Source organism: Plasmodium knowlesi (assembly GCF_000006355.2).
Source record: "Plasmodium knowlesi strain H genome assembly, chromosome: 14".
NCBI classification, from domain to species: domain Eukaryota; phylum Apicomplexa; class Aconoidasida; order Haemosporida; family Plasmodiidae; genus Plasmodium; species Plasmodium knowlesi.
The window spans coordinates 1,443,242-1,469,188 of NC_011915.2; the positions used below are offsets into that span (position 1 = coordinate 1,443,242).

At 36.0% G+C, this 25,947-nt stretch overlaps 8 protein-coding genes and 1 non-coding gene across 9 annotated transcripts; 5 read left to right on the top strand and 4 right to left on the bottom strand.

Moving 5' to 3' along the window:
• Positions 1–40: 40 nt before the first annotated feature.
• Positions 41–209, bottom strand: PKNH_1432400. Its single transcript, XR_005506410.1, has one exon. It is a non-coding gene; the product is annotated as a U1 spliceosomal RNA (small nuclear RNA).
• Positions 210–1,489: 1,280 nt separating this feature from the next.
• Positions 1,490–2,362, top strand: PKNH_1432500 (mediator of RNA polymerase II transcription subunit 18, putative; the record flags this gene model as incomplete). Its single annotated transcript, XM_002262171.1, has 1 exon — positions 1,490–2,362. One exon carries the CDS (start codon positions 1,490–1,492, stop codon positions 2,360–2,362), a length of 873 nt encoding a protein of 290 aa, XP_002262207.1.
• A 2,325-nt stretch (positions 2,363–4,687) lies between these two features.
• On the top strand, positions 4,688–5,539 carry PKNH_1432600 (SICAvar, type I (fragment); the record flags this gene model as incomplete). Its single annotated transcript, XM_002262172.2, has 1 exon — positions 4,688–5,539. A coding segment is annotated over one exon (852 nt), but the record flags the coding sequence as incomplete, so codon positions are not given.
• Positions 5,540–7,738: 2,199 nt separating this feature from the next.
• PKNH_1432700 (KIR protein) lies at positions 7,739–10,383 on the top strand (the record flags this gene model as incomplete). The annotated part of the gene is made up of 4 exons (XM_002262173.1): positions 7,739–7,753; positions 8,038–8,790; positions 8,991–9,809; positions 10,075–10,383. 4 exons carry the CDS (start codon positions 7,739–7,741, stop codon positions 10,381–10,383), a joined length of 1,896 nt encoding a protein of 631 aa, XP_002262209.1.
• Positions 10,384–12,429: 2,046 nt separating this feature from the next.
• PKNH_1432800 (conserved Plasmodium protein, unknown function) lies at positions 12,430–12,939 on the bottom strand (the record flags this gene model as incomplete). Its single annotated transcript, XM_002262174.1, has 2 exons — positions 12,430–12,628; positions 12,782–12,939. The coding sequence occupies 2 exons, from the start codon at positions 12,937–12,939 to the stop codon at positions 12,430–12,432; spliced, it is 357 nt and encodes a 118-aa protein (XP_002262210.1).
• Positions 12,940–13,790: 851 nt separating this feature from the next.
• Positions 13,791–15,545, bottom strand: PKNH_1432900 (uncharacterized protein; the record flags this gene model as incomplete). The annotated part of the gene is made up of 1 exon (XM_002262175.1): positions 13,791–15,545. The coding sequence occupies one exon, from the start codon at positions 15,543–15,545 to the stop codon at positions 13,791–13,793; it is 1,755 nt and encodes a 584-aa protein (XP_002262211.1).
• Positions 15,546–18,181: 2,636 nt separating this feature from the next.
• On the top strand, positions 18,182–20,605 carry PKNH_1433000 (integral membrane protein GPR180, putative; the record flags this gene model as incomplete). The annotated part of the gene is made up of 2 exons (XM_002262176.1): positions 18,182–19,702; positions 20,171–20,605. The coding sequence occupies 2 exons, from the start codon at positions 18,182–18,184 to the stop codon at positions 20,603–20,605; spliced, it is 1,956 nt and encodes a 651-aa protein (XP_002262212.1).
• A 1,784-nt stretch (positions 20,606–22,389) lies between these two features.
• On the top strand, positions 22,390–22,671 carry PKNH_1433100 (dynein light chain 1, putative; the record flags this gene model as incomplete). Its single annotated transcript, XM_002262177.1, has 1 exon — positions 22,390–22,671. One exon carries the CDS (start codon positions 22,390–22,392, stop codon positions 22,669–22,671), a length of 282 nt encoding a protein of 93 aa, XP_002262213.1.
• A 1,303-nt stretch (positions 22,672–23,974) lies between these two features.
• Positions 23,975–24,699, bottom strand: PKNH_1433200 (DNA-directed RNA polymerases I, II, and III subunit RPABC3, putative; the record flags this gene model as incomplete). The annotated part of the gene is made up of 3 exons (XM_002262178.1): positions 23,975–24,101; positions 24,215–24,360; positions 24,541–24,699. 3 exons carry the CDS (start codon positions 24,697–24,699, stop codon positions 23,975–23,977), a joined length of 432 nt encoding a protein of 143 aa, XP_002262214.1.
• Positions 24,700–25,947: the final 1,248 nt, after the last annotated feature.

A 25,947-nucleotide genomic window follows, 5' to 3' on the forward strand; every position in this document is an offset into this window, starting at 1 on the left:
AAAAGGATGCAAAAATTTGATTCGTTATTTTTGTTGGAGAATGGCATACTCATAAGATGAAATATGCCACGGGCAAAAATTTTGCTGTTAGCACCTTCCATGTGGAAAGTCTATAGCTCATCACAGTCAGCTGAGTGCAATGCTCTGCTCCGAACTACGCCAGGGTAATTCGTGAGCTACCCCAAACGACAGCCAGGTAAGTTGAATTTTTACTGGGGCTATTTTTCACTGTGTTCTTTTTTCCCTGCTGAAATTGTACTTCATCGGATCGCATCGGGAAAGTGCACTTTTTCGTGCCTTTTTTTTTTCAGGTAAAAAGGATCAGCATTTTGGTATTTTTCTTAAATAATTTTTTATTCCTACTAGGAAATAGTATTCTTCTCTCACTCGCTAATTTCATTTTCTTTTACTTTTTTGTCGTAAAAGAGTACGCGTATTGAGCACACTTCTGCAGTGCTCCTGCGCTCCCAGTTTCTCATGTTGGCCTTTTTCTTTTTTATTTCGTTACACTACTTTGAAGGAATACACCTTCTTTTTTTTTTTTTTTTTACATATGGAAAGGGCTAACCGTTGGGTCATTTTGTTACATATAAGAGAAATGCGGAAAAGTAGTTTGAGTCGAAAGGAGGATGAATTTTGACAAGTGTTATCATATCCGCAGTTGTAGCTGGGGTGTAAGATGAGTAGGCGCTAAGTGGAAAAAGGGTGTGGGGGGGTGAATCTCCATGAGGGTTGTGCGTTTAGGCAAACTGTCGCCTCCGTCTTCTGTTCACGCATTCTACATTTGCGTAAGGCTTTTACGTGTAATTTTTTTTTTTGTATGTTCTCATGCTGTTATGACTAGTCTAGTACGTTTTTATTACCGTTCCAAGTAAGGTAAAGTGGAAGATTTGAACGAAGGCACCTTCCTCTCCTTTCTTAATTCGTGTACAATTCTGCTTGCAACCGCTGTGAAAAAGGAGGCAGAGGAGAAAGTGTGCTATAAAAATGAATCTTTCGAGGACAGGAAGTGGATCGTAAATTTTTTTTTTTTTTTTCACCTGCAAGGTTCACATGCGAAAGGTAGCTATATTTCATTATTATTTATTTTTTTTTTTTTTGTACATTTTTTCCTCCTTGGGGAGAAGGAATCTTTTCTGCACAAAATTTGTCTTAGATGACAGATATGTCATATCCTGGCAATCTGACCATGCTCACTCCTCCTGCCCCTCGTATGTCCTTTTTTTATTTACTCCAAGGAAGCGGCAGGTTTCCCATACTGTAGCCTACCACCATTATGCAAAATTTTGTGTTCTTAGCGTGGAGTTATGCGCTAAGGAGAGGAACGCGACGGGTAGCAAAAAATTGTTTACTCCAAATTTAGAACTGACTATATATATATAGCAGAATTTTCTATTTCAAATTTAGACCTTTTTACACATATTGTAGCAAAATTTTCTGCTCCAAATGTAGAAGTACACACATATGGTAAGAAGCACGCCTGCTGAAAATGAATAGAGACTTCGCGCAAATACTGGAGGATTTTTTATCCGGAGGAAAAAACATACGCAAGGGATATCGTGATGATAATGACCAAGCGAATGAGGAGAACATCCCACATATTCTCGGACAGAGCGGATCCAACTTGTTCCATGACGATATAGGGAAAAAATTAGGAAAAGAATTAGAAGAGAAGAAGAACTTTTTCAAATATACAGAATATTCATTAAGTAGTCTTTACATGTCAGATAATCAAATTCCTTTGGAGGAAGATCCCCAATATGAAACGTTTATAAATATAATAACGAAAGCATCGGATGCTAATAACGAATATAAATGGGTGGATGATTATTTCAAATGTGAAGTAAAGGAAGAAGTGAATATATTAACACCACAATCACAGGACAAAGATTTTGTGTTTAGGAAATATATACAACCAAATCAGTTAAAAAATATTTGCCTACTACGGAAATATGAGCAAGCAGCTATTTCCAAAACGCCGGAAAAAAATAAAGTGGATGCTAAAATAGTGTCTGAGTATATTGTACACGATAGTTACAGGCAAATAATGAAGGCACTAGATTTTAAATTGAGTCATAGGATTTTTACACAAGCGCATATTTTTCACAGTAAATATGGAAACAGTGATCACATAATTATACTAGTCATGCGACATTACAGAGATGAAAATTTTCTCCATCCTCTTTTTCCAGACAGGGCATTTGTTCAAATAAAATCCTATGTAAATGATAATAAATACTCCGATATGATACAGAAAAATTTGCTAAATTACGCAGAGATTTTCAAGCCGTATATCAAACTCAGAAAAGTGGATAGCCACTTCGTGGAACAGATTAAGGACAGGTATTACGGCGCCTTTTAAAATGAACCCCCTCCCCTCCTCATAATTTCTTCCCTTGCAGGATGTACTTATTATTGGGAAAAAATATGTTTTCGTCCCCATTATATTATGTACATATATATGTGTATGTATATATAGTGTTTGCATGTGCTTGCGGGAATAGATGGCGTGCATTTTGTGTGTTCCGTGTGCTCCACTCCTTCCATGCTCCACATGTGGGCAATCTCTAATTAAAATAACTACTACCACGACATTGTACAACTAATGCACTACAATTTCCTCCAATACATACAACAGCGTATTAATAGGAGCATACATCTTCGTTGATAGGTAAGGTAGTAGTTTGTATATATGTGGCTTTCCCATTCGGAAACATTAAACATAGATGCTGCAGCACACATAAACGGGGTCTTCTGTGTATAATAATTGTATGGCGAGCAAAAAATATTACTTATAGATTGCAGAACGCGTATACTATTACGTATAATGAATATATGAACGTTGTACCTATTCATCCATTATATGTAAGGAATGCATGACCCACATCACCACCCTTTCTATTACTAATGTATTAGGGAATATTAGGGAGTACATCCCCCACCCTCCTACCTGCTAAAGATTCTCCATAATGAGCCCAATTTTATTGTATAATTATCATACTCATCAGAAGGGGGGGAAGGAAAGAAGGAAAGAAAGGGAAGGAAAGGGAAGGAAAGAGAAAGAAAGAGAAGGAAAGAGAAGGAAAGAAAAGGAAAGAAAAGAAAAAAGGAAAAAAGGGAGAGAAGTAAGGTTCCAGGGTATAAGATGAAGGTTGTAGGGGTGTTAGAATAAGGTGGTTAGTGGTGTTAGAATAAGGTTGTAGGGGTGTTAGAATAAGGTTGTAGGGGTGTTGGAGTAAGGTTTTAGGGTTATTGGAGTAAGGTTTTAGGGTTATTGGAATGAAGGTTGTATGGGTGTTAGAATAAGGTGGTTGGGGTGTTAGAATAAGGTTGTAGGGGTATTATAATAAGGTTTTAGGAGTATAGGAGTAAGGTTTCGGGGTTAGCTTTAGTTGAGTAAGGGGGACAGGAAAGATTCCTCGCAGACAGGAACCGGATAATACACCAACCGGATACTACACCAACCGGATACTATACGCCAACCGGATGGCACACGAACTGGATACTACACCAACCGGATACTACACCAACCGGATACTACACTAACCGGATACTACACCAACCGGATACTACACCAATCGGATACTACACCAATCGGATACTACACCCACCGGATACTACACCAACCGGATACTACACCAACCGGATACTACACTAACCGGATACTACACCAACCGGATACTACACCAATCGGATACTACACCAATCGGATACTACACCCACCGGATACTACACCAACCGGATACTACACCAATCGGATACTAAAACAACCGGATACTACAACAACCGGATACTACAACAACCGGATACTAAAACAACCGGATAATACAACAACCGGATACTACACCAACCGGATACTATACGCCAACCGGATGGCACACGAACTGGATACTACACCAACCGGATACTACACTAACCTGATACTACACCAACCGGATACTACACCAATCGGATACTACACCAATCGGATACTACACCCACCGGATACTACACCAACCGGATACTACACCAACCGGATACTACACCAATCGGATACTAAAACAACCGGATACTACAACAACCGGATACTACAACAACCGGATACTACAACAACCGGATACTACAACAACCGGTTACTACAACAACCGGATACTACAACAACCGGATACTACAACAACCGGATACTACAACAATCGGATACTAAAACAACCGGATAATACAACAACCGGATACTACAACAACCGGATACTACAACAACAGGATACTACAACAACCGGATACTACAACAACCGGTTACTACAACAACCGGATACTACAACAACCGGATACTACAACAACCGGATACTACAACAACCGGATACTACAACAACCGTATACTACAACAACCGGATACTACAACAACCGGATACTACAACAACCGGATACTACACCAACCGGATACTACACTAACCGGATACTACACCAAACGGATACTACACCAATCGGATACTACACTAACCGGATACTACGCGACCAACCTAACACGAACACACAGAGAAAGAAGGAGGAAAAAAAAGAGAAGTGGAAATGTTGGGGAAAATGTTTGGTTAAAGGATGAATTATTAATACATCCATATATATGTGTGTATGTACAGTTCCAATTGCATATATGAATTATTTTGCAGAATATTTTTTCCATTCTCCATTCTTTTTTCTTCATTCGTTGTAGAATGATTTGCGTAAGGATTTGGAGAAAACATGGGAGAATTTGAAGAAATGGCTTATGAGATGGGAGTCCAAGGAAATAGCGGACCTCTGCGGGGGCGTGACGTGGCCGTGGACGGGGTACACGGGGGCGGCGATAGGTGTGAAGGAAATGTGTAAGGGAGTTGTCGAAATAGGATACTTCATAAATGGTGTGGAAATAGAAAGGGTCGGACAGGGGTTTCCTTTGGATCATGCAGCGAGAATTACGGAGAATATGGCAGCTGAGGAAATATTTAGGCGATGCATAGTCGGATCAGTGGCTTTAACTGAAATTTATGGAGATCATTGTGGACTGAAGGTCGTCATAGAGAAGATTGAAAATGGAATGAATGACAAATTAACGGGGACGCATAGGGTTGGATCAATGTTCGATAAATGTAAAGGAGTGGACCTCCCCGCCTTAATGGTCGGTAAATCACTTCTCCATGGTAGAATCAAGGAGTGGGCAGCAGTAAATAGGGGGGGGAAGGGTCCCGCGAGGGTAAGGAGTCCGTGGACCTATTGGAAACAGGTGTGTCCACCGGTAAAAAAGGAGGAGGAATTAGCAAAGAAGGAAGCAAGGGAAAAGAATAAAGAGAAACTGACGCAGTTCATGGGACTGAACAACGGAAACACTCAAAATAATATTGGTAGTGTGTCTATAGCGGACGTACTGACAGGAGATCAGTTCCTTTTGAAGCAGGATAAATTGGACGCCGTTCTTCAATCAGCACTGAAGGAAGGTGATAAATTTGACGTAAATTCCTTGACGCAGAAGTTAACGAAGTCAACTGAAGAAAAAACAGGTAAGTATATGGGGGGGGAGGGAGCTTAAATATTTCAAGGAGGGGGGAAGGGGAAGGGAAATTCACAACATTTCACAACACTTCATAGCCGTTCACTATAGTTCACCATCACTGTGAGGGGGGAGGGTGTGTCTAAGGGAAAAGAATGTATGAGAAGTGGAAAGGGAAAGGGTCTAAGGAAGGAAGGTTTGTTTGCGCGAATGTAGGAAGATGGGAGTAAGGAAATGTAGGATGGGGGTAAGGAAATGTAGGATTGGGGGGTAAGGAAATGTAGGATTGGGGGTAAGGGAATTTAGAATGGAGGCAAGGAAATGTAGGATGGAAGTAAGGGAAATGGAATGTAGAATGGGGGTAAGGGAGTGTAGGATGGAGGTAAGGGAATGTAGGAGGGGGGTAAGGGGATGTAGGATTGGGGGTAAGGGAATGTAGGATTGGGGGTAAGGAGAACTATTTAGTGTTGGTGGGGGAAAGGGGTCTAAGGAGGAATTTCTTTCCTACTCTTTTTTATTCCGTTTGTACTATGGGGCATTAGGTTCAATGTAATATGGCCTTAGTATATGTGAATGATATTTCTAGAATTTTTTTTCGAGGTCGATTTTAATGTGAGAGAAATATGGAGAATGGTAGTTAACATGGAATAATTCTGTTATAGTTCGTTACATGGAATATAGAACTCATTATTATGTATTCTGGAAGCAGCGGAAAAGAATAATTGATAATGGTTCTAAATATATATGTATACATACGTATATATACATATGCCTATATATATACATATACATATATATACATGTATATGCATATGCTATATGTATATATATAGGCATGTAGGAGTATATTTTATATATACCTACATGTATATACATATATATGTAACATATATATATGTATATAGATGCATATACAATATATGTGTAATAATATATCAGTTCATGTATATATATATATATATATATATATATATTCTTTTTTATTTCTCTATATATATGAAATGTGGATATAGGGTATTCTCACATAGTCATATGATAAATAAGTAATTATGGAGAATGTTTTTTTTCTTCGAACATAATTGTATAAAATTATAGGATAATAAATAATGGTTCCATAAGAAGTAGGTTTTTAAAAGGAGAAGAAGTGGGGGACGCACGTAGTAGGAGATTGGGGTAGTATTACTAATGGAATCGCCCATGAGGAGGAAGGAATAGAATAAAATAATAAATGAAAAGAAAGGAAAAAATGAGAAGCTGAGAGAGGGGGGGTGAAGGAACTGTGGTATTATTTCTTATTTATTCTTTCCATTGTATCTTTTAGTTCTTTCTTTCCTTCTCTTTTTTTTCATTTTTTATTCCTTTTCTTTTTATTCCTTCTCTTTTTATTTTTATTCCTTTTCCTTCCCCCCTTTTCCTTTTCTTTCCTTTCCCTCTCTTTTCCTTCCTTTTCTTCTTATTCCTTCCTTTTCCTCTTCCTTGTATTCCATTCTTTTTCCCTTCCGCTTCCTTCTCTTTTTCTTTCCCCCCACCTACATTCTATTCCTTTTCCTTCCCCCCTTTTCTTTTCCTTTCCTTTCCCCCTATAGTTTTTCATTATCTTGTTCTGTTGGGATAACTTTTGATGTTTATTTTTGTTATTTCTAGGGGGGGTAGTATTAGAATAACGTTCGATCATTATTCCATGCTCTTTCCATGCTTTAAATTGTTCTTTTTTCTCTTTTTTTTTTTTTTGCATACATATATGTATAACATACATAGATACTTATATATGTATACATGTATGATGCATATACATATATATACATATATATGGGAAGTATATATATATAACATATGTATAACCCCCTACCCCACCCCCCCAAAAGAAAAAAAATAAATAATATTTATATGTACATATACCTATATATAGTTACATATGTAGAACAGATACATATCCCATATATGTATATGTTGTATATGTACATATATATAGAACACATACATATCCCATATATATATGGGATATGTATATAAATATACATATAGGTATATAAGTTTGAGATTGAATGTCGTTATTTTTTAAAAAAGAGACGGGGGGGGAGGGGCAAGATCGAATTAGAAAAGGAAAAGGAAAGAAAAGAAATGTAAGAAATAAGGAAATAGAATAGAAGAAAAGGAGTGAAGGTGGAAGAAAAGAAAAAAGAACTTTTAAAAGGAAGAAAGAAAAATATAATAAGAAGAAATGTATTAAAGGGAAAAATGTCAGGAGGAAAAGTAAGGAATAAGAAAAAAAAAGAAAAAAGGAAATGGAGGAACCCCCAAAATGGAGGGGGATAGACTTTTATGAGTGTGAAGGGAATATAGAAGGGGAATGGGAAGGGGAACCTTGCCCTTCTTCCCTTTTCTTTTCCCCTTCCCTTACTTAGAGCTTCGTCTATTCAACATTAATAATTGAATATATATATACCAATCATTTTATAAATAATAGAATACACTAATGGGGGAACATATATATATATATTCCTTTGCTTTTCCTCATTAAATCCGTACATTTATAGGAAACGGACGAATGTTCAGGGAAGTTACCTGCTGGGGGGGAGTATGCCCTGCTGGGTGCAAGGGTGAACTGCAGTAAAACTTATGAAGATCAAACCAAGAATGGAAATATAGTAGAGGATGTGGGGGGACCATTAGAATTGTGGCTGACGAATAATGATAAAAGTGATGCCAAACGAATTGTGGAAGCGTATTGTCATGCGAACACTCAGACGAGGGCGGTCCTCACGAATTACTATGATCTATGCCATTTCTTTTATTATTGGCTAGGGGATTTAATTAAGGGAAAATTGCCTGAAAGGCGTGAACTCCATCAAGTCATGGAAGTCGTCTATGCAAAATTGGGGGGATTCAAATTTAGGGGTGGCTTTAGTCATAAATGTGAGAATTTATATCCTGGTATTAGTAAAAGTGTATTCGTCCTCTATAAGAAAATTTTCGATTACGCTTATAATTATAAGAGTTTAGAAAGTAAGAGCGAAGTGAAGAATAAATTTTTATGCAGTTCAGAATGTGCCACATATGTGAAGGAAGTTGAACAAGCCTACTCAAGTGCAATTGGAGCATGTGGGAGCGCTACTTCGGATAGATTCTGTCGTGAACTTACGAGTGAATATAATAAATATTTCGATAATAACAAACCAAAATGGACATGCACTACAACAACATCTGAGGTCGACGAAGACCCTGACGATGACGACGACGACGACTTCGACGACGAACTTTTTCCGAAAGAATTCCAAGACCTCGATCAGGTAAGGAATATAGAAAAAAATAGACGTAAGGGGGGGGGATAACAGCCTCTTCTTTTTTTTCCCTTTTTTTTTTATTCCTTCCCCCCTTATTTTCTTTTCCTTTCCTTTCTTTAATGGTGGACATGTATAAAGAACAAATATATATATATATTGAGCAAATCTTTATTGCACATTGTTCCTTAATTATCCAAATTTTTTAGGTAGACGGACCTTTGAGTACATTACCTTCCAGGAAAGACTACTACAAATTCTTTGATGAGGGCATGAGCAAATGTGATCGGGAAGACTGGTCTTGGCCCAATCAAATCAAGGCTGCATTGGAAGGTGATGAGAATATTGGGGAACATGCAGAGGAGATTGCGAAAGCATTGTGCCATGCATATGAGAAAAAGGGGAAAGACACCCCATCTAATAAGCTCCCTGAGGAGTATTGCGATTTTTACTACTTTTGGGTGGGGGATATATTTTGGAATAATTCACGTAAAAGAACTTTCAAAGGAATTATGGATCAAATTAAGGATGCAGTAGGGAACAGTACTTCTGATCATGGCTGTTCTTTCCGCTTTAAAACTAAAGGGTTAAATTCTTTCCTCTCTAGTAAACTTTTATTCGATTATTACAAAGACAAAGATGATATGAAGTCACACTTGAACTTTGATAGTGAGGAGGAAATTGGTTGTAATGATGCTTATTATGAGTACTTTGTGGCAGCACGTAAAGCTTATGAGATTATGCACAAAAAATGTCCAAAGGAAGATACGAAGGGAACAAATGAATGGTGTAAGAAATTTCACGAAATGTACAAAGATTGTAGTAATGGAGGTGGGGTTGATGGAAAATCACAATGTTGGGTGGCAAGGGAATCGACAAAATCCTGTACTGAGGACTCCAAACCGGACACACTGGACACTACATCTTCCTCTACTGCTAACGACACCAATTCTGTCACACCTGGTGCTGTAGCTGGTGGTACCATTGCCACCATAGGAATACCAACCATCGGTTTCTTTTTATACAAAGTAAGTACATTACAATATACATACATATATATACATATATATGTACATATACACATATGTATATGTATGTATGTATGTATATATGTATATGTATATATGTATATGTATATATGTATATATATGTATATATGTATGTATGTATGTATGTATGTATGTATGTATGTATGTATGTATGTATGTATGTATGTATGTATGTATGTATGTATGTATATGTGTATGCATATGTTCTTTCCTTTCTTCTTTTTTTTTTTTTTTTTTTTTTCAGTATACTGATGTATTTGATGGAATAAAAAAATCCCTCTTTGGTGAACTCAATAATAGAAGCAGTAATAGGAATAGGGGAAGAAGATCTACCATTGGACGACAACACTTTGAGGACACATTCACAGGGAACGATTCTTCTACCTTAGGTGGTGATGGTTCCACAACCCTGGGTGGGGAATCGTCCACCTTAGGTGGTAGCTCCACCGATATTTCTACCATCTATGATGATGGACGACGTCGACCAACCGGAAGAACACGGACAGGAATAAATAATAGAAGACCAGGGAATATACGTTATTATGCCACATAATGTTCCTTTTCCTTTTTTTTCCTTTTCTTCCCTTTCATTCCCTTTCTTTCCTTTTCTTTTTCTTTTCTTTTAATTCTTTTTTTTTTTCTTTTTTCTTCTTGAGTATATAGCATCTTAAATTTGTTTACCATTTTATTTAATTTTTTTTTGTAAATTATATATATAATTTTTTTTTTTTTTTCCACTTATGACAAGGATACAAAAAAATATATTTAAAAAAAAAAAAAAAAAAAATGAATAAGACTTCATTTTAAAAGGAAAAAAGAAAAAGTAGAATTATCGCATATTTTAAGTATTTACAGAAACAAACAAAAAAAAGAAAAAGGTAACATCCTAATTTTTTAAGAAACCTCTTTTTTTTATTTGTTTTTTTTTACCCTTAAAAAGAACAAATAAAGAAAAAAAACATTTGAAAGAGAAGAAGAAAAAATGGCACCCTTTTCTTTTACCAAACTTTCACTATTAGCTTTTGTACTTTACATGTGGCAACATCCCAACTATGTAAGATGAAGAATATTTGTGCTATTGAAAGAATTTTGGCACATATATACATATTTATTATTACAAAAGACAACATACATAAAAAATAAGATAAGGAAAGAAAAGGAAAGGAAAGGCAGAAAGAAGTTGGATTGAGAAGGAATGATTTTCTTTCGTTCTCTTCCCTTTTCCTTTTCTTTCCTTTCCTTTCCTTTCCTTTCCTTTCCTTTCCTTTCCTTTCCTTTCCTTTCCTTTCCTTTCCTTTCCTTTCCTTTCCTTTCCTTTCCTTTCCTTTCCTTTCCTTTCCTTTCCTTTCCTTTCCTTCCCTTTTTTTTTTTTTTTTTCTTTCCTTTCCTTCCTTTTTTTTTTTTTTTTTCTTTTTTTTCCTTTCCCTGATTTATTTCCTTCCCCTCTCATTCCCTTTTACCTTGCAGCACCAGAAAAATGTTCCAAGACAGGATGTGAATGCTTCATTACAAGTAGATAATCATGTTGGTAGAAATTTAGCAAACAAAGACGAAGGAACTCCATCAGGACAAAATAAAGCAACTAAAACATTATTAGGGAAAAAAGAAGAAAGGAAAGAAGAAAAGAAAGAAAAAAAAAAAAAAAAAAAAAAAAAAATTTTTTTCCCATTTTATTTTGATATGTTGGGTAATTTCATTTTAGTGAGGATCTAAATATGTTCATTAAATTTTTCCAGGAGTTTCTATTTTTTGTAATTTTTTTTTAAATCTTCATAATTTTTTATATTTTCAATAATTCTATGGTCCTCTTTCTCTAAGGTCGAATTATGGACTATTTGAAAAAAGTGCTGCTCCGTATTTGTGCGAAGGTGTTCTCGAAAGAGGTGGTCTTCTTCCACATTTTTTTTGCGCGGAAATCGTAATATAGTGTTAGCGCGCGGATGTCCCATACATTTTTTTTACGAGAACAAGATATAACACCTATTGGGGGCAACTTTACACAAGAGTGCAAACAAAAAAAAAAAATTTAAGTGAAAAAGAAGAAAAAAAATGAAAGAAAAAAAAAAAAAAAGAGGGAAAGAAAAGGAATGAAAAGGTTTAGGATTCAGGGTTCAAGTTTCCATGTTTTAAGGTATAAGAACAACAATTATGGCCTGGTATTTAGATGTATTACGGGAAGATTCTTTTTTTTTTTTTTTTTTTTTTCAAGAACAAATAAAAAGGAAAAAAAAAAAAAAAAAACATACATGTATACACACGTATATATACACGTCTCCCCCAAATCGTTAGCCCTGCATGCAGATTTATTGGTAGGAAATTACTTTGTCTGTAATCCCCCTCGCACTGTTTTACTCGTTGACCTGCGTATGCATGGAATGTATATCTGTAAAGGAAGGAAACGTGCCTCCTGATCTATTTAACCGTTATTCCGCAGCATTTTTTTTTTTTTCCGTGCTTATCTTCTTTATAAATCCCAGCTCAGTTGGCTCTTTATCATACCACTTGCTTGTGTACAACAACTTGCGTGTAAGGGATCACTGATTGGTGTTTCCATCCCCCAGATGGCACCCACTAGGATGAGGTTATGTGCCCCTTTCGCTTAATTTCCACGTGATGGGGGATTCTCCACTTCGTCCTTTACACATGTGTCATCCTCCACCGTTGTATCCATATTAACCGGCACCGTGTTAGTCTCTACACTGGAGTACAATTTGAGTGCGCCTAAATTTTGTGCCATGTCCTTTACAACACTTTCATCTTCCGAACTTTCGAACTCTTCGCATATTTCAAAAATGTCCCTGATTCAGGAGGTACATATAAAAATGCATCATGCCATGTAAATTGTTCCTCTTTTGATATGCGCAGTTAACGTGATCTGCACATTTTTCACGATTTGCTAACGCATTTTGTGTGTGCTATAACTTGCTGTATTTTTGCGTAAGTGGACATACCCCCTGTCGGCGTTTTTCCAAAACTTATAGCAACTTTCAGCATCAGACAAGGTGGAATTGGAGAAAATTTCATCTTCCACGCACATGGAAGTTTCTCCCATCTCGCTCGACTTTACGAAGGCGTCATTTTTTGGGAACTCCCTTTTCCTTAAATGCATGGTATGGGCCCCTGCGGTTTACGTACACCAAAAAAATTCAAGCTAAGCAATCCCCGGGGTAAAATGTTTCCCCTAGTGATTTTGTGAGATATACTCAGCTTCGGCTTTTACCAATTGGAGTTTGCACACACGTGAAAACAGGCTAAGCGCAGGAATTGCAGTAGCCTGGTGAATTTCTTTTTTATACTCGTAGTGTTTGAAAATGTGATAATCACACCGCATTTTTTTCACTCTCATACTTTGCGTTAATTTTTTTTTTATATTAAAAGATTGTGTCAATGATTTTATTCGCCTAGTGAACCCATTTGCACATCTGGAACGTCGCGGTGAAAGGGAAACTCCCTCCCCCCCTTCCCGTGGAGGCGCACCGTCTTTCCATTTTGAACGCACCGTAGACATAAATCCCCCGCTTGTGCATGAATTAAATTAAAATGATAAATGTGAGAGATAGCCAAATTAAGCCGTTTCAGAGAGGTGAAACATGTGGGGGCTCAGAAAAGTCTTAAAAATGGGAAAAATATGAAAAAGACGAAAAACGCGGAAAAGTAAAAAAAAAAAAGGTGAATGAAATTCAAATGAAATGCGAGTGAGAGACCAATGCAACGGAGCAGGTCCACACAAAGCAGATACCACATGGAACAAACCCGGGATTATAAATCCAACAAGTGCTACTCAAAAGGATGAATTAGAAATCGCTCAGCGTATAGGTCCAAGGGCGAAGTTATGGACAAACGGAACAGTGAAAACGAAACCGATACAATAGTGATGTAATTCAAACAACCGCACGAATTGCATTAGATGAAGTTCGCCGCATGCCACTCTGCTTAGGATCTCCCCGCCCGATCGGCATGTCATTGCCCCTCCGCTTTTACTACTTCATTTGCCTTAACTTCTGCGTCAGCAACTGGCTCCTTGGCTGAGGCCTCAGCGCCCACTGCGGGTTCCTTCTTAGTATTCTCCTCCTTCTTTTCAACTACAGGAATCTGTTGCTTCAGGAGGGCCACTTCTCTATCCACGTTCTCTATGTTTTCCTTAAGCATTTGTATACTTCGCGTGAGAGCCTCAAATAATATCTTGAAATCCTTTATATCTAGGCTGAAGGTGTGAATAATTTTCTGCATTTCCGACACATTATTTGCCGTTTCTTCGGACTCCTTTCTTACTTCAAGGACATAGTTGGAAAATCTCTTGATCTCATTTCTCATAGTTACAATAGATACATTGGTGCACAGAGGTGCAAATCTACACACATTTGATGTGGGGTCGTTGTTAGCATTTTTTCCTCCGAACAGGAAGAAAGCCCTTGTCTCTGAATGCAAATTCAACGTACCATAATCGTAACAATTATGAATTTGTTTGGATGCTATCTGGCAGTTAAACCAACAATTGGAAGGTATATCATATACGTACAAGTCAGGGATGGAATAATTTGAAAACCAACCGGAACATAACCCACCACTGATCCACATATTCTTATCAATAATAACAGCTCCATGTTTCCACCTAGGACAAGGGGTTTCCCCAGAGGAATTCTTCACCATTGTCCAGTTCTCATGGTTGAAATTATATACCCATAACTCATCTGTTGGTGTCCCCTTATTTGTCGTGTCACCCCCAAATAGATAGAGAAAACTGTAATTGACATTTTCCTTTGTAACTCTATCTAGCCAAACCATGGAAGAAAAGACTCTTCCCGATGGGCATATCCCTTTATGCTTTATTTCTGACCATTCTCCATTAATAAATTTATGACCTGTATTTAGCAATTCGTTATTTCTATTTAGTCCTCCCCAAATAACGGTCGTATATGTTCTAGAGCAGAAGGTGTAAGAATGCCCATATCTCGTGCCTGGAATGGACTCTAATTTGTAGGTATACTTGGACCATGTGTCTTCCATAAAATCATACATGTAGCAATCTTTTGCCAGTACGTTTGGCCCACATAATCCTCCAAATAGCAATAAGGATGGGTTGTTATTGATATTGTAAGTTAAAGTCATAGACGAATAGGCTCTTTTCCCTGGATTAACACTCAACTTTTTAGATGTAAATGTGTTGAGGCCATAAGTAAATGTTAGAAACTCGTCCAAATATTCATTTTTCGAATTGATTCCCCCGTATATGAAAAACTCATTTTCGTATTCTACTATTGAGTGGCCATACTTTTTTGTAAACACTTTATTATCATGATAAATATGCGACAGAAAAAATTTTGGTGGGGACATGACACAATCCGTTACTCTTGAATTGGGGCTGGGAGTCGGACTGGGTTTCCCTTCTTCATTCAGCTTAGAGGTACTATATAAATTTTTAAACGATTTGGATTCGTTTCCAACTAGCATATGATCATCTTGAGACCCCTTTTTCGTTACGGCATTTTGTGTTGATGCGAATGTTCCTGATTTTTGAATAGATAATTTTCCATTCACTTCCAAATTACTGTCAACGCTTCGCATGCTGCTGTTTTTGCTGAACATCTGTGATTTGTCTGTTGTATAATTCTGTGAGAGAGTGGAGTTTCTGGACTTGTCCTTTTGGAATAATTTCTTTTGCTTCTCATTTTCAGAAAACTCTTCAGTTTCGGAAAAGTCTGATATATCCGACATTTTGCTCATTGGGGGGGGGCGTGATATGGTTGCAGTTCGTGTTTCTACTTCGTTACTATTGGTACGACGATTGATCAAGAACGCTCCAGTAGTTCTTTCCGAAAAAAACGGTACTATTGGTCTTTTTATTCTATATTCTGAAGGTGAATGGAAGAGAACCTTGTGTCGTTAAAGAAATTCACCCACTAAGAGGCTCCTAACACGAGATTTAGCTGCAGCTCGTGAGAAGCAAATTCGACATGTTCGGTGTTGCCTTCTCTTCTGCTTTTGATCGTTCATATGTACGTACTCAGGCATGTCTACGCATTTATCGCGTTTTTTCCAACTTGCGTATTTAATGCTAGTGTTGAATTTGTAGGAGAAATATTGGGCGATCAATAAGACGAAACATTTTTTTTTTAAAACAACTTCGCTACTGTGATACCGTTTAAAAATGAAAGGGAAGACAAACAAACGTACAAAGAAAAATGGAACATGAACAAAAAATAATATTTCGGCACAAATGAGGGGCGTCAATAGGCATTCAATAAGCACATATATATATTTGCCCATATATGAAAACTTTTACGAAAAAATATAAAAGACAACAAATTTTACAACACTTAAAAAAGCTCACATAAAAAAAGAAAAAAACTCTTCACTAACATCACATAATTACGAAAAAATGTTACACACATTAATTGAGAATAAAAACGAAAGCGTCATTTTAATAAGAAGCATTTTTTAACCATGCAAATATTTATTCATACATATATGGTAGGAAAAATATATATATAAAATAAAAAAAAAAGAAAAGCCATTTCGCACACAACAGCTAGCTTTTTACACACATTTCAAAGTTTTTTTTTTTTTTTTTTTTTTTTTTTTTTTCTCCCCTCCTGTTTTAATTTTTTGTATTAACAACATATATATTCGAATAAGATGAAGTCACGTGAAAATGTTTAAAAATGTACATTCACATGGGGCATTTGTGAAAACCTCATTCTTACGCTTTTTATTTTGAGAAAAAATCTCTACATTTTGAATAAGCACCAAATTTGTATAAAAAAAAAAAAAAAAAGGGGACAAGTACCTATTATATACTCTAATAATCAATATTGAGCCTTAATAAGCACCGTACAACTGAATCATTATGTAGACGTGTGGAAAAGTCACGCGAGCAAATTTAGGCATATCCTTTCTCCCACGTGAAACTGTACAAAGACAGAAAAATGAAAAGAAATGTATTCATTTAAAATATAAAAAATCACTTTTAGTTGTTAAGAGGTTGAGTTGTTAAAGCTTGAATTACATTTAAAATATGAATCTTGGACGTGGTTCATTTTTTGGAACTCTCTATTTTATTCCTTTGCATGTCAACATAAATGTAAGACAGCTCATCTTGTCAGTATAATGGAAAATATTATAACACGGTGTGGCAAATAGGTTTAATCTGTCTCAAAAAAAAGAAATGTCCGTAATCAAAATGCTTAATTAAAATGGTAATGCAGGAAACAATGTATACATATATGTATATGCATATCTACACTTTTGCATAAACATGCAGAACATACTTTAAGTAGCGTGTCCCCCACAAAAAAAAGTTCCGTGCGAACAATTCGGGTTTATTTTGGGAACACTTAACTGTGTTCATTCGGAGTAAAAAAAAAAAAAAAAAAAAGTAGAAGAAGAAGTGTAACCACAAGTGGGTATACTATAATGTTCCTTTCTGAAAAACCTTAGAGAATTTTTTTTTTTTTTTTTTTTTATTTTAGTTTTGTCCCTGTATACCTCCCTATCCATTTATTTATTTTTTTTTTTTTGTGTGTGTGTTTTTTTTTGGGGGGGGCATGTTCTATACCAGCCTAGTTGCCTTCACGCATTTAAATAGGCGTCACTATTCTTCATAGACAATCCTTATGATGTAATATTAACCCGCGGAAGGTAAAAAAAAAAAAAAAACATATGTTGTTAAATGAACTTAAACGTTCATTATTTACGAAATCCATGACCTATTGTGAGTCAGTTCACAATTTTATATTTAAAACATTATAGAAATGTACTTTGTCCAGTTCTAGTTTCCTGGTGGTTTTTGCTTGCTCGCTTTTTGCTTGTCTTATTTTTGTTGCATTTTATTGTTATTCCCTTTTGCTGTTGTTTCAGTGGTGCATTCCTGTTTCATGTTGCTATATTTTTTTTTTTTTTTTTTTTTTTTTTTTTTTTTGCATCAGTCCTTTCTTTTAAGTTGTACGTACATTTTTTTTTTTTTTTCTTCTTTTAATAATGCTAGATAATTCACATCATGTGTTAACATTTAGTCAGAAAAGGAATATTTTGTTCGGTTGCCTCTTCCTCGCCCTATAGTGTGGAAAATGTTTGTGTGTCATTTTAGGACGTGATTTTCAGCACACACGTATGATAAGGTTCATATGCACCACGACAGGCGTAGTAGCACATATATGGTTTCTTACGAAGCAATATTTCTACACGCGAAGACGCAGCATATTCTTTTCTCTTGAAATTGCCTTGACAAGTCGACTATGACATTCTTGCGAACTACATGTGCTGCATAAAAGAAAAAAAGCAATCAACGTAGTTGTATAGGGAAATTTTGGCCGAATAGAAGCAACACATAGTGACGTAAAGAGGACCATAAAATGGCGAAAAAAAATTTGTACGTGCTCCTTTTCTGGATTCTTACCTTGCTTACAACCCTCCTCCAAGTGCAAGGCAAAGTGTTCCATGGAAGCTTCAATATTAGGAAAAATGAAAAAATACACTACTTGACAAAATTCAGCTGCAGCATAGGGACTTGCCAATTTAATATAAAAATGAAGCTTAAGGATAACATTATTGCAAAGTTGCTTTATTACTACTACAAAATGAGCAGTAAATCATCCACTGATGGGGGAGACCATATGGAAAAGTTGTTTCACATGGATTATGATAATGCATACCATGTATTGACAAACAATGACCTGCATGGCATATCCCAGAGAGTAACGCTAATGCTGGATATTGAACAGAATTACGTAAATCAAGGGGAAAAGTGTCTAGCCTTGGGAAATTTAAGAAGTGTCCATAGGCTAAAGATACCTTTTCACTTTAAATACTCTGATCTAGTTAACAGCAAAACTTACAACATAAATAATTTTATGAGTAATAAATATTCCATATCATTCAATACAGTTCACAGTGAATTAAAAAACAACAAGGTGTTGCAATCGGAGTTATCTAGTCACGCTTCTGCTACAAATGAAAAGGATTTTAATTACGATTATGTAAACATTAGTGCGAAAACGACACACCGTGTACACGTATGGTTTTTAATGTTTGACGATTGTTACCACAGTTTTATCCGTAATTTGAAGCTAAATATAAAGGCTAAAATAGCTTACTGGGAATATTTCTTAAATGCCGCAAAGAAGAAGAACATTTCGAGTCTAGCGTCTGCCGCGTGGGATGAGGACATCATCAACAATGACAATTCGGATGATGATGACGATAATAGCGACAATTCCAAATTCTACAAATCATACAATTTTGATAAGAATACGCTTTTGAAAAATCCTAAGAGACTCCTCTTTTTCGAAAACAATTTTACAAAGGGGGAGATAGAAGATATATCCTTCTTCCTCAAATATTACAACTTTAAAAATATGAAGAATTTTACCAACATGTACAATAATTTGTATAAAAATGGGTTATACGAAAAAGTGATAGATTACATATACGAAAATGATGGGTTCAAGATAGAATATGAGGTTAATATATTCCAGACAAACAATTCACATTTTTCTTACGAGCTGTTATACTCTCCCCTTCTCACTTTTATTTTAACAATTCTATACATCTTTTTAATTTTACAATATGGTAGCAAAATAATGCAGAACATCATGTCGAAGGAGCACAAGCATACAATGGTCGTGTGTGTTGCTTCTGTAATTTTGGTGCAGCTAGTATCCAACTCTTTGCTACTTATTCATTTGTTGGTATATTCAAAAAACGGAATTGGAATTGAGCTTTTTAAAATTTCTTTCAACCTATTGAATTTTTTGGCTCAAATTATAATGTGTACCATGTTGCTTTCGCTGAGTTACGGCTTGACAATTTTCGAGGCCTCCTTCGACATTTTTGCAAGGATCAAGGTGATATTTGCCGTCATTACCTTTTTTCACGTAAGGGGCGCAGCCGCGGTGAGCGGGCGGCATATATAAATGTTCATACATGCTTGAGCTCGTACACCATGCAGAATGCTGCGACCTGTGCGATGCCAAAATTAAGGTGTTCAGCGAATTCATTGCTTAGTTTGTCTCTTTTTCTAAAAGTGATGCACGAGTCGGGTGTATAGCGCATCAGTGGGCATTTCAATGAGATTGTGCATTTTTTTGAATTGTAGAATGGCGCTCAATGTTAAAGCGGCATGATATCGTTCTGCTTTTTTTTTTTTTTTTTTTTTTTTACCACATTAGTGCTCGCGAAAAAAGATATAAATGTATGCATATACATATACATATATGTATATATTTCTTTCCCCCTCCACGTGTACACACTGCGGCGTTCTATATTGGACGTTGTAGCCTTTTCTGCTACCCTTGCACCCGTCGGCGCTGAGCACAATTTTTGCCATTCCCCCCTCTTCGCAGGTCGTGTTAGTCATCCTGGATAATACATACATCATGGAGTCGTCATCCAAATTCTTCGACAATGATAACATTACGGGATACATAATACTAGCCTTAAGAGTACTACTAGCTATTGTATACCACGTCAATATAAACAATTTATTTTTAGTGGCAAAGGTTCCTACCATTCGTAATTTTTTAAAAAAGATGTACATATGTGGACTGTTTTACATATTTTCCTTCCCCATAATTTTTATGGTTTGCTACATTTTTGATACATATTGGAGACAGCGATTTATGTTATTTGGGACAGCGTTTTTACAGTATGTTTCGACGTACTTTATCACGAAAATGTTCTTAACCAATTCAGAGTACTTTAAAGTTTCAGATATGTCAGCAAGCGATCTCCCTGGAGCAACCTCAAGTTGGTTCAATCAGAAAATACACACATATTGAAAAGGGAGAGGAAAAAAAAGAAAAGTGAAAAATGAATAAAGCATTAGAGAAATGAAGAAAAATCAAGTGTACAGCTTCATTAATTTGCTAATTCGTTACATCCCATGCTCATTTTATTATTTTTTTTTGTTTTTCCGTTATTGTTATGTACGTGGTGATCATTCCCTATAACTCGCTTGGGGCGAACATACATAAACATAATGTGTAAATGTGTATTATATACATAGCGCACGCGAGCGTGTGTGTGCATTTTTTTCGCTTAAATAGGTTTTCCCATTTTTGTTCTTTTTTTTTGTCTTTTATTCAACAGTTTAATTAACTTTTCGTTAATTCGGTACGGTTCACCAGTGGCGTAAGAACGAGGGGGGGGAAATGAAAAGGTGGGAAGAAGGTCGAAACACGAAAACAAAAGAAGCCAACGCACAAAAGGGATGGACACACATGTCAACGAAGCATATATGGCGAAATTAGTACCTAGCAGAAAGGGATGAATATATACAAAATCAAATCTGGCACGTTTTTCTTCTTCATTTAAAAAATTTGGCTTGCCTTGGGAGATCCCCGCATATGCATATGCCACTAATTTTACGCCTCAATGCAATTTAAGCCATATGTGCACGTGAAATAAAAAAAAAAAAAAAAAAATTGCACAGCATTTTTCGCAGTTTACTTTCTTCGCAATAACATAATTCATCACATTGCACACTGTTAATTAGTTATTAGCGTCATGCAAAAGGAACGCTGGATTGCTCTTGTGTGCCCAGTATTTTCATGGAGCGTATGCATAAGCATGCTACAAAATGAATAAATTATACGTATATATATTTACATACACACAAGTTTTCCCTTCAGCCACGCGAGTTTTGTACTCATGCCACAAGCACAAACATACACACATGGGATAATTAAATTCCTCCTTGCGGGATAATTTAACCATCAAGCGATCTTCTTTATGAAGAACCATATGAGTACGTTTTAGACGCATGGGAGTGGCGATTCACCGATTTCCACCGCTGCAAATGCCTTGCATGAATGTCGTGTCACCAGCTACGTCCATGTGAAAATATGCATATATGCACGCACACACTCATGCTCGCAATTTTATATTTTCTTTTGTATATACGTATAAAGCCGCTTACTCGATTGTGTAAAATTAGCGAAAATATAGGACTCTCTGTATTGCACATTACGGCACTACAAAAAGAGGTGAACATGATATTGCTAAAAAATAGCAGCGGATTGGCATAGGTAGGCAAATGTACACTCGATGCTTGCTTCGTTTTTTCGTCAATTTTTTGTTATTTTCCCCTCAAGTTTACCTCACCTTGGCCACACTTTTCTTTCCTTATTTTCCGCTCTATTGTTCATCTCTTCATCATTCAGAAGAAACGCATACAATTCATTTGGAAACACTTTTGTAAACGACAGAAGGAAAAGAAGAAAAGATAGAGAGAGAGAAAAAAAAAAAAAAAAAAAAAAAAAAAAAGTGGATCACTTTGTTCCCATTTATTCCATCACGAAGGAGCACACTCCACACGAAAGTTTTTTGTGCTATCATATTTGAGGATTGTAATATGAGCATACTAACTGTATTAGCATCTTTTAAGAACACGTAATGATATATAGAGAACCTCCCCATACATATTTCCGGCGTGACAACAAAAGCAAATCTTCACACACTTATATTTAAACATATACGTTACCAAGTTGGAAATAAAAAGTTTTTCACAGGAAAGAGAATTTTTTTTTTTTTCCCCTCTTATATACATAATCAATCGAACAGAATGGCGGATAGAAAATCAAACAAAAATGCCGTTGTCAAGAATGTAGATATGACGGAAGAAATGCAAATTGATGCTATCGATTGTGCCAATCAGGCCTTACAAAAATATAATGTCGAAAAGGATATTGCAGCCCATATAAAAAAAGAATTTGACAGAAAATATGACCCAACATGGCATTGCGTAGTGGGCAGAAACTTCGGGTCATATGTTACACACGAAACTAAGAATTTTATTTATTTTTACATTGGACAAGTAGCTATACTGCTGTTTAAGTCGGGCTAACATGATACATTTCCAAGTGTGTGATTTCCTTTGTCTTTAATTATTTTATTTTTTCTTTTCTCATCCACATTTGACAAGAATAATTCAGAGGGCGATTATGTAAAATGATGCAAGGTGGGATTGGATCAAATGAACTAGTGTTGAAAAAAAATCCTTTCAACGGATGAAGACCCATAAAATTACGCATACAAACGGGTATATTCCTTACACAAAGGAAAAAGCCTCACACAAAAGGTGTGCATGGAATGAAGGAGGGGAACATTTTTATGCGTGAAAAACGACGGCAGAATAGTTCTTTATAACTGAACTTATTGCTCCTTTTTATTTTACACACTTTTTCAGTTAAGCACAGGCATATATATGTACATGTACATATATGCTTGCACTGTGCGTTGCCATTTCCACCTTGGTGATCACATATGACTACTTCTGTCTTCTTTGTTTACATAATTTCCTATTTTGCCTCATCGCAGGGTCACTTGCTTCTCATTTTTTTTTTGCGCATTTCCTCCCATTCACACCTTTTATGTGTGCCTTGGATGCTACATCAATTTGAAAATTTGCATTTCACTTGGACAAAAATTTCTTCCTTTTTTTAATAAAGTATGAATGCTTCATAGCGAAGAAAGCCAAATGGTCACTTCCACTTTTCATTTAAAGAAAATTAATGTACTACTAATTTTCGTATAATAATATACGCGTGAATAGCAACGAACATATAATTAACAAAAATTAATAACTGCAGTAATTTGTAGTGCTTTTTTTTTTTTTTTTATAATATATTGACAGGTAATTCAAAAAAAAAAAAAAAAAAAAAAAAAAAAAAAAAAGGGGGAATTAAGTGTGCGTACACATACGTGTATGTAAACACACGTACAAACAGATATGTATTTTACGTTCTCCTGCAATGGTGGTGAATACCTAAAGGGGTTGGTGCCTTCTTGAACGTGGCACGTGCTAGGAAATATTCGCTAAATTTAAAATGGTTACACTTGTGGACAAAAAAAAAAAAATTTTAAATGGCTGAGTCAGCCGAATTTAAAGTAATAAAATCGGACAAAGGCGTGACTTGGTCGATTCTTTTAAAACTGAAAAAATGAAGGGAAAACAAAACTTTGGCTCCAAGAGGGTTAATAATAATTCACATGGATGAAGAAACTGGCATGGAAGCACAATCTGCGAAGTAGTTTTCTTTCCCTATTCAGTGCTCCTCCTTTTTTTTTTTTTGTTAAGGTTCATCATTTTCTATTTTGAGGTGTACTTTCTCTTATTTGCACTGGTAATTTGCGATCGTTGAGTATTTTCACGTCCTTTCAATGTCCACATTTTTCGTGAGCAGATAAATTTTCATGTCAATTTCTAGGTCTCCGATGAACTGCTTGTCAGTTGTCAGGGCCATCATGAGTCCGCCGAAGGAGGCGTAAACGGTCCTAGGAAAGGGGAAGCATTTATGTGAGTACGCATACCGGATTGCATACTAAAAGGGAATTATAACACTTGGTGCAACATCCCGAATGTTCGTGGTCGCGTCTGCGAAACCTACCTCCTTTCCGAAGACAACTCTTCAAACTTAAAAATTCTGCCACTCATAATGTACTCTATGTTATTCAAAGCAATGTTTTCGCTCTGTTCCCATATTTTATCATCATTTTTGTTCAAAATTTTGTCCTGTAGAGCCAAGTAAATAGCCTATCAAAGGTGGTGCAAGGTGAGCGAATACGGTGTGTTCATATATACGCCACGTCCATACGATGAAGCTGAAAGAGCATCATCACAATGGAATGCAAAACATGAACGCTGGGGAGAGGGGAAAAAAAAAAAATAATAAATAAATAAAATAAAAAATAACTCATTCCACGATTGTTTTACCTTCTTTTCCTCCACTTTAAACAACTCCGAATGGACATCAAGAATTAATTCCGCGTCATAACCTGTACTTTTCGCTTTAATTCTACTGACTTTTTCAAACTTGGAATTATCTACACTGCTTATCACAAAGCGATCTTCGAACAAAACATTTGACGCCATGGTTTTAAGCCTTTTTTCCTCCTTTATATGTTACATATGGGGATGAAAATTTTGTTCCCAATAATGCGCGTTATTCTATATTATGGGTTTCAAAAAATGGGGATGAACGACAATTGGGAAATGGAAAAAAAAAAAAAAAAAAATGATCACCAAGAAAAATTGCTACATGTATTTAGATTCCTATTTATATTGCATATGTGGCGCTACCCCCTCCCCCATTAACCACAAATGCGAAAAAATTTTAAACCGATTTATAAGCAGTGCGTTACCTATAGAAAAGTGCAAGGAAAATACCCCTCAAGAAAATACATGGGTCACTTCCAATTATATTAATGAAGAATATAAGCGCTATTTTTAGCATTTCCATTTGAGAAAAAAAAAAAAAAAAAAAAAAAAAAGGATTTCCCTTTTCCTAACTGATAAAAATAACGTTAATTTTTATTCGTTTAAGAGGAGTCCATATACACCTATTTAAAGAATGACGAGTAACTGGCCATTCGTTGGGACAGTTGCCATATTCTGGTAGAGGCGCAAAAAAGGGAATTTTACACATTTGGGGGTGGGGGGTGGTAGCATAAACCCATTTTACAACCCAAAGAAGATTAGCACAATGCCTATATTCGAAACAACACTCGAAGTGACAACTGAGATAATAATATTTGGTCCACTGGGAAAAATGCAAAATTCGCTTTTTGAAATGTAGGGCAATTCTATAAATGTTCGTGGGGGACAACACAACGGAGAGTTATTATATGTTGAATATGAGGATGGGACTTCCCCTATTCGTGGTGTAAATTATCACCCCAGTTGCCAGCTCCGATTGTTACACATAACCTGGTATAAGCTATTCTAATATTCTTTAAGGTACAATGTTGTACATACAGTTGGTTTGGAAAAGGGGTGAGGAACCACTTTGCACATTTTTTACAACTAGGAATTTAAAAAAGGGAGCTCGAAAAAAAAAAAAAGGGAAGTATTATTTACAACCATGAAAAAACGAATGGGTCTAATTTCGCTTCACGCACTCTCTTAACCCCATTTGTCGAAGGCTTGTACAAAATTTTTATACATTTCCCATTGTTGGTGATTTTTGTATCATTATAATGAATATGATACAAAAAAAAAAAAAAAAAAAAAAAAAAAGGAAGTGATGAGATAAGGAAAATGCACCCGATATATTCGATCGCATCTCCCTTTAAACAAGGCCAAAGTTAGCTATCCGATTATCCAAGACTGTGGCATATTAAA